Source organism: Gorilla gorilla, chromosome 4 (genome assembly GCF_029281585.2).
Source record: "Gorilla gorilla gorilla isolate KB3781 chromosome 4, NHGRI_mGorGor1-v2.1_pri, whole genome shotgun sequence".
In the NCBI taxonomy this organism is placed as follows: domain Eukaryota; kingdom Metazoa; phylum Chordata; class Mammalia; order Primates; family Hominidae; genus Gorilla; species Gorilla gorilla.
The window spans coordinates 54,930,064-54,943,671 of NC_073228.2; the positions used below are offsets into that span (position 1 = coordinate 54,930,064).

The 13,608-nt window shown below is 58.3% G+C and overlaps 1 protein-coding gene and 1 long non-coding RNA gene across 3 annotated transcripts; one reads left to right on the forward strand and one right to left on the reverse strand.

The window, feature by feature from the left end:
- Positions 1-239: 239 nt before the first annotated feature.
- LOC129533806 (TBC1 domain family member 3G-like) lies at positions 240-11,188 on the reverse strand. 2 transcript variants are annotated; one of them, XM_055388408.2, is made up of 15 exons: positions 11,076-11,188; positions 9,563-9,635; positions 9,318-9,400; positions 7,993-8,032; positions 7,430-7,510; positions 6,879-6,986; positions 6,439-6,548; positions 5,138-5,186; positions 4,492-4,612; positions 3,684-3,778; positions 3,234-3,299; positions 2,671-2,770; positions 2,148-2,300; positions 728-1,166; positions 240-684 (listed from the first exon to the last, which is right to left on the reverse strand). In XM_055388408.2, the coding sequence occupies exons 2-15, from the start codon at positions 9,632-9,634 to the stop codon at positions 555-557; spliced, it is 1,647 nt and encodes a 548-aa protein (XP_055244383.2). In that variant the 5' UTR covers position 9,635; positions 11,076-11,188; the 3' UTR covers positions 240-554. The 2 variants fall into 2 exon arrangements, with proteins under 2 accessions (XP_055244383.2, XP_055244382.1); XM_055388407.2 differs by having other exon boundaries at positions 240-1,166.
- An 86-nt stretch (positions 11,189-11,274) lies between these two features.
- LOC129533807 (uncharacterized) lies at positions 11,275-12,106 on the forward strand. Its single transcript, XR_008680173.2, has 2 exons — positions 11,275-11,357; positions 11,791-12,106. It is a non-coding gene; the product is annotated as an uncharacterized lncRNA (long non-coding RNA).
- Positions 12,107-13,608: the final 1,502 nt, after the last annotated feature.

Below are 13,608 nucleotides of genomic sequence, written 5' to 3' on the forward strand. Positions count from 1 at the left end.
CTCTAGAGACCGGGTCCACCTAGGTTTCCCAGGCTGGTCTCAGACTTCTAGACTCAAGTGAACCTGAACCTCCCACCTCGACCTCTCAAATTGCTGGGATTACAGGTGTGAGCCACCACACCCGGCCTAAATTTCTTATGTGCCATGGGACTGCAAAACATCATTATTAGGGGCAGCTGGATGGAAGTTATAGGAGGACACTATAGTGCCTTTTCAATATTTCTGTCTAAAATCTAAAATCATTTCAACAGGAAACATTTATTTCAAAACGTGAAGGTGGTTATCCTTCCATGAGTTTAAAGTACAAAGGCAGGCTCACGGTGTCGTCAGAATTCAGAACGATGGTCGTGGGGCTGGGGGTGTTGGGAGGGGCTGGGCATGGTTGGCTTTGTGATCTGGGGTCTGGTGTGTTCCATCTCTGAATGTCTCTCGAGCTGCTCTCTGTCTTAATACACTCTCATAAGTTTAACCAAAAATAAAACGAAGATGCGAAGCTTGCTTGGGTTGTTAAGCCTAGGGAAATTATCCAGCCATGAGCCCTGGCCCAGATGCTTCTAGAAGCCTGGAGGGAACTGAGAACTTTCCAAGTGGAGGCCGCAGAGGCAAGGCCCCGAGGTGGGAGCACACTGCTGTTCGTCCCTAGCTCCGAAGGGGGCGCCCTGGTTGGAATCAGTGCTGGGTGCACTGCAGGGCCGGGAAGTCCATGCCCACGTTGTGGCTCAGTGCAGCGAAAGCCGATCTCACCCGCTCCGCAGGGTGTTCAGCCTGCCAGCAGGGGGCCAGCTGGTCCTCCTGGGATATGGCACGGACCCAGCAGCTCTGTCTGAAATCATAATGGCGGAACCAAGGGCCCTCTACGTCCAGGTCCATTGGGAGGCGGGGCATGGAGTTCCACTGCAGGAATCTCCAGGAACCCTGAGGTCCTCCCTGAGCCAGGGCCGGGCTGGGCACACCCTGAGTGCCCACAGGGTAGGTGTCTTCCTGGACAGCCCCACCAGGACAGGGTGTGGAAGAACGAGGTGCCCGTGGCGGGGAAGCTGACCAAATGGGCCGCGGGAACCGGGCTGGTGGGCCTGGAGGGGCCTGCCTGTCCCCCTTGCAGAGGGTCTTCCCGCCACGTGAAGCCGGCACAGGCCTGGATGCCGACGACCCTTGCTCGGCTTTGGCTGAAAGGAAAACAGACGCGGTCAGCATCTCCAGTGAGCCCACGCAGGCCTTTCCGGGCTGGGCCCCACCTGCCTGCGTCTCTGGAGTCCTCGGGGTCTCTGTGTGGCCCCCGTGGACTGACACTGAGGACACGCCTGTAGTCTGCTGATCCCAGAGGGAGGGGTGCGTGCTGCCTGGCGTGGGGAATCTGTCGTGGCATGGCGGGTGGCTCCTGGGACTGCCCCCAGGGTTCAGACTGGCTGGGGGCTTCCTGCCACACACCTTCGTCCCAGGGCTGTTGGGCCTGGGATACGGCCCCCAGTCAGAACTCAGGTGGGAGGGGCCTTGGATGTCACCCAGCCCCTTGTCACCTCACGTGGGGACCTGTCTCCGCAGTGGGTGATTGGGCCCGGATGCGGGTCACCCTCTGCCCTCCTGGGCTGCCCAGTCCGTGCCAGGACTCAACGTTCCCACTTCTGGCTGAACTCTTGGCTCTGGCTCTGGGGCTGGGGTCCCGCCTGTGCCCTCTCCCTGAATGCTCTGTGGCTCAGGGACACTGATTCCCTTGTCTCCCTGGCTCAAGGCTTGTTGTCCTGGCAACCTTGGAGGAGCGTGCAGGAGTGAGGGGCCTCTGCTGCTCTCTGAGGCTGTGGGTGCTTGCAGGGAGGGGCGGGGTCTCCCATAAATGGGTCTGGGCTCCTGTAGTAACTTGGAGGGCCCTGCGAGGGGGAGAGGGAGACACCGTGGAAAGTGGGAGGGGGCTCGTTGGAGGGTCTTGCCCACATCCCCCTCCTGCGTGCACAGCATGTCCAGTATACACGCACTGAGCGCCTGGCCTGAGGACCGGTGGGCCTCCTGTACTTTCTTAGAGTCCAGGAGGAAGAGGAGGAAGAAAAGGTGAAGAGGAAGGCCCAGGTAGTAGGGTTGCGGGTCCCGGGCACTCCCCTACTATTGACTACCCCAGAGGGTGACATGGGAGGGGACATGGCACTGGAGCCCACCTGGGGGTCGCAGGTCCCCCTGCTTTCTTGTTACTTTCTTCATAGAGGCCCTAAGACGCTTGAGCACGGCGTCATCATCCCTGGCCCAGGTATCAACGAACCGGTGGCAAAAACGTTCCCACAGGCCACAGCTGGACGTCTTCGTGAGGCGCTCTAGGGACAGGGTGGATATCAGGCCAGGGGCGTTACCTGGGAATGGTCACAGCTCATACCCCGTGGCCACTTCAGTCTCCTACTGGGCGGTGCCGGATCCTTTTGTGGCCACCCCAGGCGTCCAGATATACACAGGAGACTGTGGCTGGGGGGCGATCCGGACAGGGAAGTGCTCACCACACTCTCGACTTTCATCTGGGTCATGTGGGGGATGGGCTCGGTGTCACAGTGTCCTGCCCAGCCCACCTGGCCAGACCTCCCTCTGGGCCAGAACAGAGGATCATGAGGACAGTGTGAGGAAGCTGCCCTCGGGCCAGTCGGGGTCTGACCCCAGGGCTCCCCAGGCCCCGCTGGGCACACGTAGACTTACTCTGCTGAACCTTAAAGGCGATTCTTGTTATCGGCATCAACGCCTGTTCGCCTTCTACCAGATACACGTCCCACAGGCGCAGGGTGAGCCCGAGAGAGATCTGTGGGGACAGCAGGTGTGAAAGAACCTGGTCCTTCCAGGCTGGGGCTGGTGGCTCGAGCTGCGCACACTGGGGCTTCAGTCTCCGGAGTCAGTGACCTTCCCCATGAGGGTCGCCTGAGCCCTCCAGGACGCTGGGTCAGACAAGGTCTTGAAGCTCCTCATGGGGGGCACTCATTTGAGTGGGGATGTGGCTCCTGGAGAGAGGGGCTTGCCCAGGGCTTGAGGCTTCCCTGAGCCCTCTCAAGTGGGGTCCTGGCCCAGTCTGCCCATGAGGCTGGGCCTGAGCCCCAGCCATTGCCCTGGGATGACCCCTCTTGGGCAGAGGGTTTTGCTTGTGTGTCCTTTGGGGACCCGCCTGAGCCTCCTGTGGGCTGGGAGTGAGCCAGACCCCCGGGCTGGGGAAGCAGGGCACTGCAGGGCAAGGAGGGTCCCTGAGCCAGGGTCTCCCTATGCCTCCTTACCCCGTCAATCAATAGCCGGATGAGGCAGCCTAACGGGGAACGCTGCCCACGTAGATCTTTCTTGTCCTGATGGAAGCAACAGAGGTGCTCAGGCCACTGGGCTGCCCTAAAAACCTCCCTCTTCCAGGGCCTCTGAAGACCCTTCCCCTAGTGCAGAACACTGGGCGGTGTCCAGAGCTCCCCACAACACTGTCACCTTCCCACACTCCCGGTGGACACACTGCCCTTTGCCCTGCTCTGCGGGAGCTTGGCCCCCATCCCTGTGCCTCTGTCTCCTCCAGGGCAGGAAAGGAAACCAACTCCCAGCCCATGGAGAACCCGACGTCCCAGGTCAGGCCCTGGCTGGGACTCAGCCAGTCACCAGCCCCACGAGGGGCTCCAGCCCCCCTGCTCCTACAGCCCCACGGGAGGCAGGGCCTCTGGGAAGAGCTGAGGGGACCATAAGCTCACCTGATTCCCCATGGTCTTCGGTTGTGACGTGGCTACCTCATGCTCCTGTTGGTCTTGGAGCCCCTGGACGGTCCCGCCATTTGGGCTGTGAAATCCTGAGAAGCCCCCAGCCCATCATGAAATCAGAGCCTTCCCCCAAGATGTGGAGCCATCAGCTGCAAGAGCTGGGCAGCTGGAGAGGCCCCCAAACCCCAAGGCCTCCCACCCTCCCATCTGGTGACCTCAACATGCGGCCTTTACCCTGGGGAGGTGGGGCGGGAACATTCCCTGGAGCCTGGCTGGAGGTTCCCCTGGAGGCCTCCTGGGCCAGGGTGCAAAAAGGGCAAGCCTGACTTTCAGGCCACGACAGGGCGGCCGGAACTGGGTGGGCGCTTGGCTTCCCGGTCACCTCCTGGTAGTTGGGTCGGGCCAGGGAACAGGGGATGGGGAGATGCTGCCACCTGGGCTTGGTCGGCCCATTCGTGGGCACCGATGGCAGCAGGAGCCCGGGCAGCTGGAGGGCAGGAGGACTCTCAGGGAGGGGAGAGTCAGCTGCACACAATCAGAGCCGGAGGGCGTGGCTCCAGGACACAGAGGGTGGCCACGGGGAGGATGAGATGCCCTCTGCTGATGGGGATGAGAGGCGTGTGATTTGGGCTTTGGGGGTCAGCCGTGGACTCCTGTGGGACCCTCAGCAGAGACATCCTAAAGTCTCCCAACAAGCTGGCGACACAAGGAGGGTGCCTTGGCTGAAAGCTGTGATCACCTGGCCAGGGTGGCCATCCCCAGGTCTGGCTGCAGGAGGTCCCCGGGGCAGCTGTTCACTTACCCTGCAGGGAGTGCCTCTCACTGGCCAGCAGCTGCACCAGCGCCCAGAATGCATCCTCCTCAGGAAGATAGAGGAGGAACAAGGCGGCGATGTGGCTCAGGTCCCTGCAGTAGCCCACCTCCTGCAAGAGCCAGAGTCACCATGGAAGGACATCACCTCAGAGAGCTGAGGTCACCTGGGAGGACTCATGTCATTGGAGAGGGCAGAGGTGACTGGAGAGGCTTCCTCTGAAAAAGAGGCTTCCTCAGGATGCGCATTCATTTCATGACAAGAGCCAAGTCCGTCAGGCACTTCAGCACCTTGTCCAAAATGTCTGCTGATAGCACCATCCTGTGTGCGATGCTGCCAAGCTCCTGGGCTTTGGGGCAGCCCCAGGAGGAGGGCGTCATTTCTTGTTCTGAGAAGTGGTGGTCAGGCCCAGGTGACACCAGGAGTCCAGGCCCTGACTCCTTTGTGTCTCAGCTTGACCCCTTGAGACCACCCCCTTCCTTGGAGTTTTATGCCAGCGGTGAGCTGACATCCTACCTCCTATATCCTGGTGGGTCACAAATACTAACTTTAAAAGAAGCAACGACACCCCCACCAGACACCCACTCCTGTCAATATGGAAATATGGCCCGGGAACCTCACTGCCGGGAATACTCACCTGGTTATACTCCTCATACGCCAGCAGGATGTGGAGCAGTTCCCGCTGCCTAGGAAACAGAGAAAGGGGGCTTTGGTTTGTTTTGTGCAGATGTTGTTAATTTCACTTTGTCTATAAAGCCTAACAGCAAATCCCATTTCAGGTTCAGATGATTCACCAGATAAGCAGTGAGCTCTGCAGGGCCTGAGACTCTTGAAGAAATGTTTCAGTAAAATCCACATCTGTGACATGCAAATAGCCCAGTTGTACAGTGACTTGCCTGATCCTTTTCACTCTGAATGATTTTTCTTTTTTTTTCAGTTTGCACACACGCCAGTTCAGTCTGTGGGTGTACAGTTCCTCCACGGTTCCGAACCAATGTGCAGAGTCTCCCGGCCACCGCGCCAGCCCCTCCTGGGGCGACTCCTTCATCCTCCAAGTCTCCAGGGTGGCCCCTATGTACCCAGCCTCTCCCCGATCCGTCAGCCCCTGGCCACCCAGACTGCTTCTATGTCCCTGTGGTTTGGCCTTTTCCAGAATGGCCTAGGAATGGGAATCCTACTGTGGTAGCTTATTGGGTCTGGCTTCTGTCCCTCAGCAAAATGCATCTAGGATCCACCCACGTTCGTGCGGGCATCACCGGCTCGTTCCCTTTTCTCACTGGGTCTTCCGTTTGAAGGGAGGACCAGCCTTGCTCTCCCCATTCCCGTGTTGAAGGCCGTCCCCGAAGGCTCCGTGTGTGAGTGACGAGGAGTCAAGCAGTGAACCTGGCATGCAGGTTTCATGTGGATGGCAGTTTCCAAATCAGTGGGTTCAATATCTGTGACACTTTGGGGATGTGTGGTTCAAGTCCATCGAGCTTTGTGAGCCACTGCCCAACTGGCTGCCAACGTGGCTGTGCCACGTCCTGTTCCCAGCAGACCTGGATGAGAGTTTCCAGGACCCCTAATTCTCCCAGCATTTGGTGCTGTCACTGTTGCCTGGGGGGGCTCATGGGCCCTCTATCCTGCCACCCTCCCGTGGGTCCTACCATGGGTCCCCATGAGTCAGGGAGAGCACCTTTCACCATTGTGCATGATTTTGTTTGCTGCCTTCCATCTCCTCAGGACCCTCCTGGGTTCTGGCCCCACATGTTCCAGTCTGGCCCAGGGCTTGGAACCAGGGAGGTGCTCGGTTCATGGTGCCGGCTGCTCCCTGGGCCGGGAGAGCTCTTGGCAGCTGTGTCATCCCTCCTGGGTGACCCTGGCTTCTGCTCCGGGGAAGCCCCCATCCCTCTCATTCACCCCATCTCTGCTGGGACCCTGTGGCTCCCATAGGCTTACTTGGTTCCGTATCGATCCTTGAAGAATATATGCTTCCTTAATGTCCCGCTGATGTCCCGGTCGATGCGCTGGATGTGCTCAGATGACCTCTTGCCCTTCTCCTTCATGATCTGTAGGGCAGGGCCAAGAGGAGGAAGCAGTCTCAGGACAGATGGAAGACTCCCTGCCCCCAGTGGCAGTCAGCCCACAGTCAGCACTTCGGGAAGGAAGGACAGAAGGAAGGTTTCCTTCTGCAGAAAGCTGCATTTTGGCTTGTTACTGAAGCCAGGGAGGGTCACCAGAGCTGAGTTTGTCTGTGGTGACTGTGTCACCGTCTGTGCCCAGGGTGTTCATCTGACCTTCACCCCCAGCTCCCCAGGGTGGTCTTGACGTTCCCTCCAGCTGGAGACCTGGGCCCCTGACACGGCCTGTCCTGTTTGTTGTGCTCTGGCTGAGCGTACCTGGTATCTTCCGGGGTTTTTCAACTTCATTTCCTCAATGTTCAGGAGGACTGACCACATCGGGCCCCGGATGTTCATGGGCATTCCCTTGTACGCTCGATCTATGAGCTGTCGGCAGAAAACAATCTGGTGTCACAGGCCACGGGGTGACCCCAGTGAGGACCAGAGCCCGGGGATTCTGGAAATTGTCGGTTTTGGCCCCATGATTCCTCAGTAGAGGTGAGATCAAGCTGGGACAGGGTCTCCCTTCCCAGGACTGAAAGAGTGGATGGACACTCAGAGTCGAAACTCTGATCTGAACCTTTTCCTTCCTTCAGGTCACCAGGGCATCCCTAGCCTTGAGCTCCGGGTAGTCCCAGCCCTAGATTCAGATTCCCTCCCAGCAAGGTGACGCTTGCACGAATAGGCAGGAAATCTGGCGACCAGGCCTGCAGTCCTCTGGGCGAGGACAGTGTGCCACCCACCCTCTGAGAGGCTGACGGTGCCAGGCCACAGCCATGGGTGCCTGTCCCCTGTCTCTGCAGAGAGTGCTTCCTCCCTCCACACATTACCTTCCTGCTGCTTTTGTATTTCTCCCAGGCTCCCAGCATATCCACCCACTTGCTCTTTCGGCCGATCTCCCGCCGAATTTGCTGTCAAATGAGGCATGTTGGAGTTAGCGGAGCTGCCAGGCTTCCCAGAGCCACCCACGGATGCTGGGTATTGGGCTCTGGAGCCCTGGTGGGAGCCAGCTGGAAGGAGCCAGGGAAGGGCAGACCTCAAGGGCTGAGAGCCTTTGAGCAAATGAGCACCAGTGGGCTGGCTTTGGGACCCCGGGATGTACCATCCTCAGGCCACAGACACACCAGTCTTAGGTCCCAGCCTCTAGGTGGGGTCCTGACACAAGCGCGCAGCCACCCCCAAGCCAGGACTGTGGTTCTCCTTTTGGAATTTTATCAAACTGCCAAAGTGAACAGCAACCTGGGGTCAGGTCCAGCAGGGACTGCTGCCCCTCCCAGTGACAGCGTGTTGCCCTCACCAGCCACCGCTCAGGCCAGCTGCTTCCTCTACCTCACTGACCACCCGCCCAGTCCCTACGTCCCTGGACCAGCCCCTCCATGCATCAGGCTCTTACCTTCACCTCCCGCGCAGTCAGAGGAGGCAGCTCCGTCTCACTGTAAGGCAACCCAGGCAGAGCTGAGGAACTGCACGGGGCCTGGAGCGGCCCCAGCCTGGGTGCCGACCCCCAGAAAGGACTGGCTCTGTCCCTTTCCAGCTCAGGGCTCAGCCCAGGAGAAGGCACAGGGAAGGGAGGACAAGGGCCTTCCTGTGGGGCTGACTCCCAGGGGGTCAGGATCTGGGAGAAGAAGGAGTGTAGGGACAGCCTGGCCGGGATTACTGGGGCCCCTGGCGTGGGGGGCGGTCAGGCTGCCCAATGGGGCTGCCCGTCCTGGACTCGAGGTGGTGCTTTCTGCTGGAGCTGAGAAAGGTTAGCCCTGAGATGGGATGGGGGCCGCCCAGGGTGGGCGACCGGGCCCTGACAGGACTCCCTCAGGGAGTGACCACATCACCCCGCCAGGGTCAAGGGAGCCTGCCCTGAGACCTGCCCAGTGTACTCTGGGTGCACCAGAGGCCCACCCCACTTGACAGCCCCAAGGCCCTTGCAGGTTCTGACCTCCCAGCATCCACCTGCCTCTCCCTGCACCCGAGCCACACACCCTCCATTTCAGAAGTGGCACGGCTCATCAGCTCCCTCCCACCCTACCTCCCCAGGGATCCTCTGTCTCTCTATCCTGTGATCCCTGAGGGATGGGCTCCTGGCTGGGCTCCTCTTGCCCGGCCCCAGATCCCTTCCCAGCACCAGACCCAGGTCTTTAGCCGCAAGCCCTGCTGCCTCCCTGGCCTCACCGTGAGATGCCCAGAACGGGGCCCTGCCCATCTTCTCCCCCATTCTCCTAGGGCTACAGCCCCCATTATCACCATGCCTTTTCCCCTCACAGGACAGTGAGGGCTGTAGCTCTAGGGGAATGGGGGAGAACAGGGGCAGGTGGGCCCTCAGAGACCTGCTGGACAACAGCCCTGAAGCTGGGCCAGGCGTCCCCTCACCCTGTGGCCATAACCCTTGCATCTCACCGGGGTTGTCTCCAAGTAGACAGGGCCAGACCCTCAGGCTGCCCCGCTCCTCTTGTGCTCACTTGCCGACAGAACTGCTGAGCGCCCAGGGGCCTGACCTAGCCCAGTCTCCATTCCCACCGGCTCCCTAGATGGGCCCCACACCTCTGGCCTAACAACAACCTCGGGCTGGACCTGCAGGGGAGTCAGGGAGGAGTTCTGTCCCTGGAAAGGAGGTTGACCCGACCTGGTGAGACATGTCCTGCATCAGAAAGGCCTTTCTAAAAGCAAACCCATCCCTGAGCTGAGACAGGTGCTTTAGGGGTGAGGGGAGTGCAGAGGACTCACTGTACAATCCCCAAATGATCGACGTTGTTGTAGCCTCCAAAAGCCTTAGGCCCGTTGTCCTCTGACAGCCCAGCTCGGTGTCCCTGTAGCCCAGAGGGAGCCTTGGTGAGGGGTCCAAGGTAAAGGGTGCAAGGGCCTGGGGGCATTGGCCACCCGTCCCTGCCCTGTGCTCCTAGGGAGCCCAGGACCCTTTGACCAGGGCACACTGGAAGAGGCCTCCCTCCAAGAAGCAGACCGACTTGTACCTTTTCGTATTCCATAATGATGTCCTCTCGCTCTTGTGCCCAGCAACTACCCGCGACCTCTACCACGTCCATCCTGTGAGACAAAATTGTCTAAAGGTTACACTGTACGCGGCGGCTTCGGAGAACACCTGAACCGCTCTCGCCGGGCTCCCAGATGCTGGCTGGCTGCGTAACCCCCATTCCACCGCCGCCCCCAGGTAAAAAGGGGCCAGACCCAGTGGCCCACAGCTGCTCGAGTCTCTGGAGTCTCAAGTCCCAAGCAGGGGTGGGCATCTTCCCAAGGACTTGAGTACAGTGGGACCTAGACAGAATCCTGTTGTCCCCCAATGCCATGAAATGGGGACACACCGGCCCCAGCAGGTTGAATGGTTTCCACCTGCCAAGGGTGAAGGGCCCATGATGGGCTATTCCAGGGATGTGGAGGCAGACTGAGGTCAGCGACCAGAGGTCTCTGTGCAATCGGCCTCCTGGGATGCTCAGGGCCTCAGAGATGCCCAGTTTCCTACAGGGAACAAGATCTCTCCCGACTGCTCGGTTCTACTCCGCTCATCACTTTGGCTACTGTGGCTCTTCAGTCTGAACAGTGAAGCCACTTTAGGAATAACGCCTGTTGAGCAGGAGGGTGTTCGGTTTGGGGGATGAGAAAGATCTATTGTACGCATGGAAACCATGTCTCTCGTGGAGGGACTGTGGAGTCCACCATTCTGAGCCGTCCCAACAGGAGGAGGCTTCATTTTCCTGGGTCACTGAGGAAGAACAGTGGGTCCTTGGTCCTGGAGAACACCTGGATGGACCGTCCCTCCTGGGAATACTCGAGGCAAAAGGAGGGCGAGGCCTCAAGAGGACCACGCAGAGCAAGAAATACCTGGGGAGAACCCTAGTGCCCGGACCCCTTTGAACACAAGGGAAGATAGTCTCCCCTCAGCCAGCCCTCCAGGGCTCCTTCATTTTCCACAGCTGCCCAAGGGCAGCAGGCTCCCCCAGACAAGGGACCATGTGTGTTCAGTGGGGCCCACAGCGACCGTCAGGACCCAGCTTAGGGCACAGAGGTGTTCTGAGGACCGTCAGTGGATCTATGCCAGTGGATCTATACCAGTGGCTCTATAGCAGTGGCTCTGCCAGGACCAAGCTCTGCCCCATCGGGATCGGAAACCTGGGCAGATTTGGGATCTAGGGCAGGGAGGTCACAGGGTTCAGGCCTGAATTCCAGCACAGCACACGGCAGGGCTGAGAGCAAAACTCAGGGTCATGTCCGGATTCCCAGGCCAGTTACTGCCTCTCTGACCCCAGACGTCTCATCTGTCGAATGGGGACATTTGGGAACAGCACCCACTCTACGAAGCCACCATGGAGACGAAAGAGCCAATCGTCTACACGGGCAGTGTAGAACGGGCGCCTGGTGAGTGCTCAGGGATGACCCTCCTCGGTAGCTGCCCCACAGAGGCCAACACGGCCCGCACCGTAGCCACTGTCCCCAAGTCCGCCTGGAGGGAAGAGAGCAGGTCACGCTCACCTGATTCTGATGAATCAGCTGGCCTGGGTCATGCCTCTCAGGAAAAAAACCTTTGAGTCCACAGAGCTGCTCACAGATACCACTGCCTGTGTGTAACTGCTGTAGAACACTGAGGCAGGCCAGAGAGCGGATAGGTGCTAAGCACCAGTGACATTCTGAGGTCATGGCACGCATCACAATGGGGCCTTGTCCGGGTCAGCAGCGCCCAGAGTCAGGGTCCTCCGCTGCCTGAGGCGTCAACATGCCTGCCTGCAATGTGTTTGTGCATGTGCGTGCACACATGTATGTGGGTAAACATGTCTGTGCACGCGTGTGCTGCTTCTCTGGCCAGGCCCGGCTGCCCCACTCACGTGTGCACCCAGTTCCTCATCACTGTCACCCCCGAGGCCCAGGGCCAGCATCAGAGCATCCATGGCTGCTCCCTAACCTCAGCCCTCCCCGCCCAGGGTGGTCCTGGGATAAACATAGGGGTGGAGGGAAGTGACTGCTGCTGTTGGATCTCAGAATACAAAAGCTAATACTATTACCTAATGGTCTTTTTAGTGTCTCTAATGGTATCACTTTTTCATTTCTGATATTTTAACTGAGTATTTCTCTCCATGACCCTTGGATATTCTAGCTAGAGGATCCTGTGGTGAAAGTGCTGGGCACACAGGAGGGGCTCACTCTTCTAGACATGTTAACTAAAACCTGGTTCATCTGTCCTTCCACGCAGGGCCTAGGGGATGCCAAATTCCAGGGGCCAGAAAGAGCTTGGGATAAAATGAAACTTCAAGGGGACGGCTTTGACCTGGGCTGAGTCTACCTGTGCCATCCAACTGGAGTCTCAAGTCCTGAGGCAGGACGTCCAGATGCCCCAGTGCAGGGCCCTCCTGATCAACACCTGCTCCCCTCTACTCATTAGCAACCTCACCCACCCTACTCTCAAAGCACACTTGGCTCTTGTATCCAGGAGCTCTGCATCTGTAGATTCAGCAACAGCAGATGGAAAATATTCAGAAAATAAATTGGACGGTTATGTTTGTATTGAACATGTGCAGACTTTGTTCTTGTCATCATTCCCTAAAGAATACAGTATCACGACCATTTATGCAGCATCTGCATTGTATTACATATCATGAATAATCTAGTAACGGTCTAACGTATACGGGAGGATGCGCATAGCTTATACGTAAATACTAGGCCATGTTATATCAGAGACTTGAGGATCCATGGATTTTGGCATTCCCGGGGACCCTAGAACTAGTCCTCCATGGATACCAAGGGATGACTGTATATACTCACTCAGGAAGGCTTCTCATTGGAGGAAGGGCCCGGTTCAGGACAGATAGGGACATCATCCCTGGACTACTGTCCATCCATCCATTCATCCATTGGCACTACCCTCTAGGACTGTCCTAATGACAGCCCTAGCAAGTGGAGATAAGAGAAAAGACTGGCTCAAATGGTACAGCTTTGAGGTGTTGGAAGATGTTGCACCAGTATGAGAATAGGGGGTCAGTTTCCTCCAGGATCCAGAAAGCATATCAGGCAGGCTCGGGGAGAGGAAAGGAACACGGCCTCTCCAGCAGCCACACAGGCCTGCAGTAGGATGGGGCTGGGGCTGGGGCTGGGGCTGGGGCTGGGGCTGGCCCTGTTTATCACTTGGGCCTCATGAGAGGACAAGAAAGAACAGGGGGCAGAGGAGGAGCATGGGGGCAGCGGGTTGCCTAAGGAGAAGGCGCCTCAGGGAAGGGGTATTAGTTTGTTTTCACACTGCTATAAAGAAATACTTGAGCCTAGGTAATTCATAAAGGAAAGAGGTTTAATCGACTCCCAGTTCAGGGAACTTACAGTCATGGCAGAAGGCGAAGGGGAAGCAGGCACCTTCTCCACAAGGCGGCAGGAGGGAGTGAGCGGAGAAGCAGGAAGTGCCACACTTTCAAACCATCAGCTCTCCTGAGAACTCCCTCACTATCAGGGGAGCAGCAGGGGGGAAACTGTCCCCAGATCCCATCCCCTCCCACCAGGTTCCTCCCTTGACATAGGAGGATTACAATTCCAGATGAGATTTGGGTGGGGACACAGAGCCCAACCTGTGAGGGTCTCAGTCTATCTTGCAGCTCCCCTGGGGCTGAGGCTGAGTACAGTTCTGCTGGCCCTGCTCTACAGCACGTGGGGACTCTGCCTGTGTGCCCCCATCTGCTCTTCCTGGGGATGGTGGCTGCTTCCTCAAGAGAAGGGTGGATCTGCTCTCCTGCCCACCCCTCTCCAGGGCCTTTTGGAGCCCTGGCCACATCCTCCCCGGGTAAGGGCAGGAAACCAGGCTCCTTGCCCTTCTTGCTGCTTGGGTGACAATCCTGCAGTCATCCATAGGCCCCATCACTCTTCCCACTTCTAAATGGAGGGTATTTTGGCACATCTTCCTGGCGGAGTCCGGGGCCTCATCCCTGTTATTTATTCTATCTTGGTAAAGCCAGGTTAAGACATCTGGGCAAGGAGATAGTAGAGTGACCCCCAGGAAGGATGGGTGGAGGGCCTGGCCTTTGGGCTT

What these genes read in the sequence shown, in the direction of transcription:
- LOC129533806 (XM_055388408.2), bottom strand. Translation starts at nt 9,634, where the DNA reads ATGGACGTGGTAGAGGTCGCGGGTAGTTGCTGGGCACAAGAGCGAGAG. An exon ending in AAGGATCGATACGGAACCAA is followed by an intron (nt 5,187 to 6,438) that starts GTAAGCCTATGG and finishes TCTGTTTCCTAG; the next exon opens with GCAGCGGGAACTGCTCCACA. An exon ending in CGGGTGAGATCGGCTTTCGC is followed by an intron (nt 685 to 727) that starts TGCACTGAGCCA and finishes CCGGCCCTGCAG; the next exon opens with TGCACCCAGCACTGATTCCA.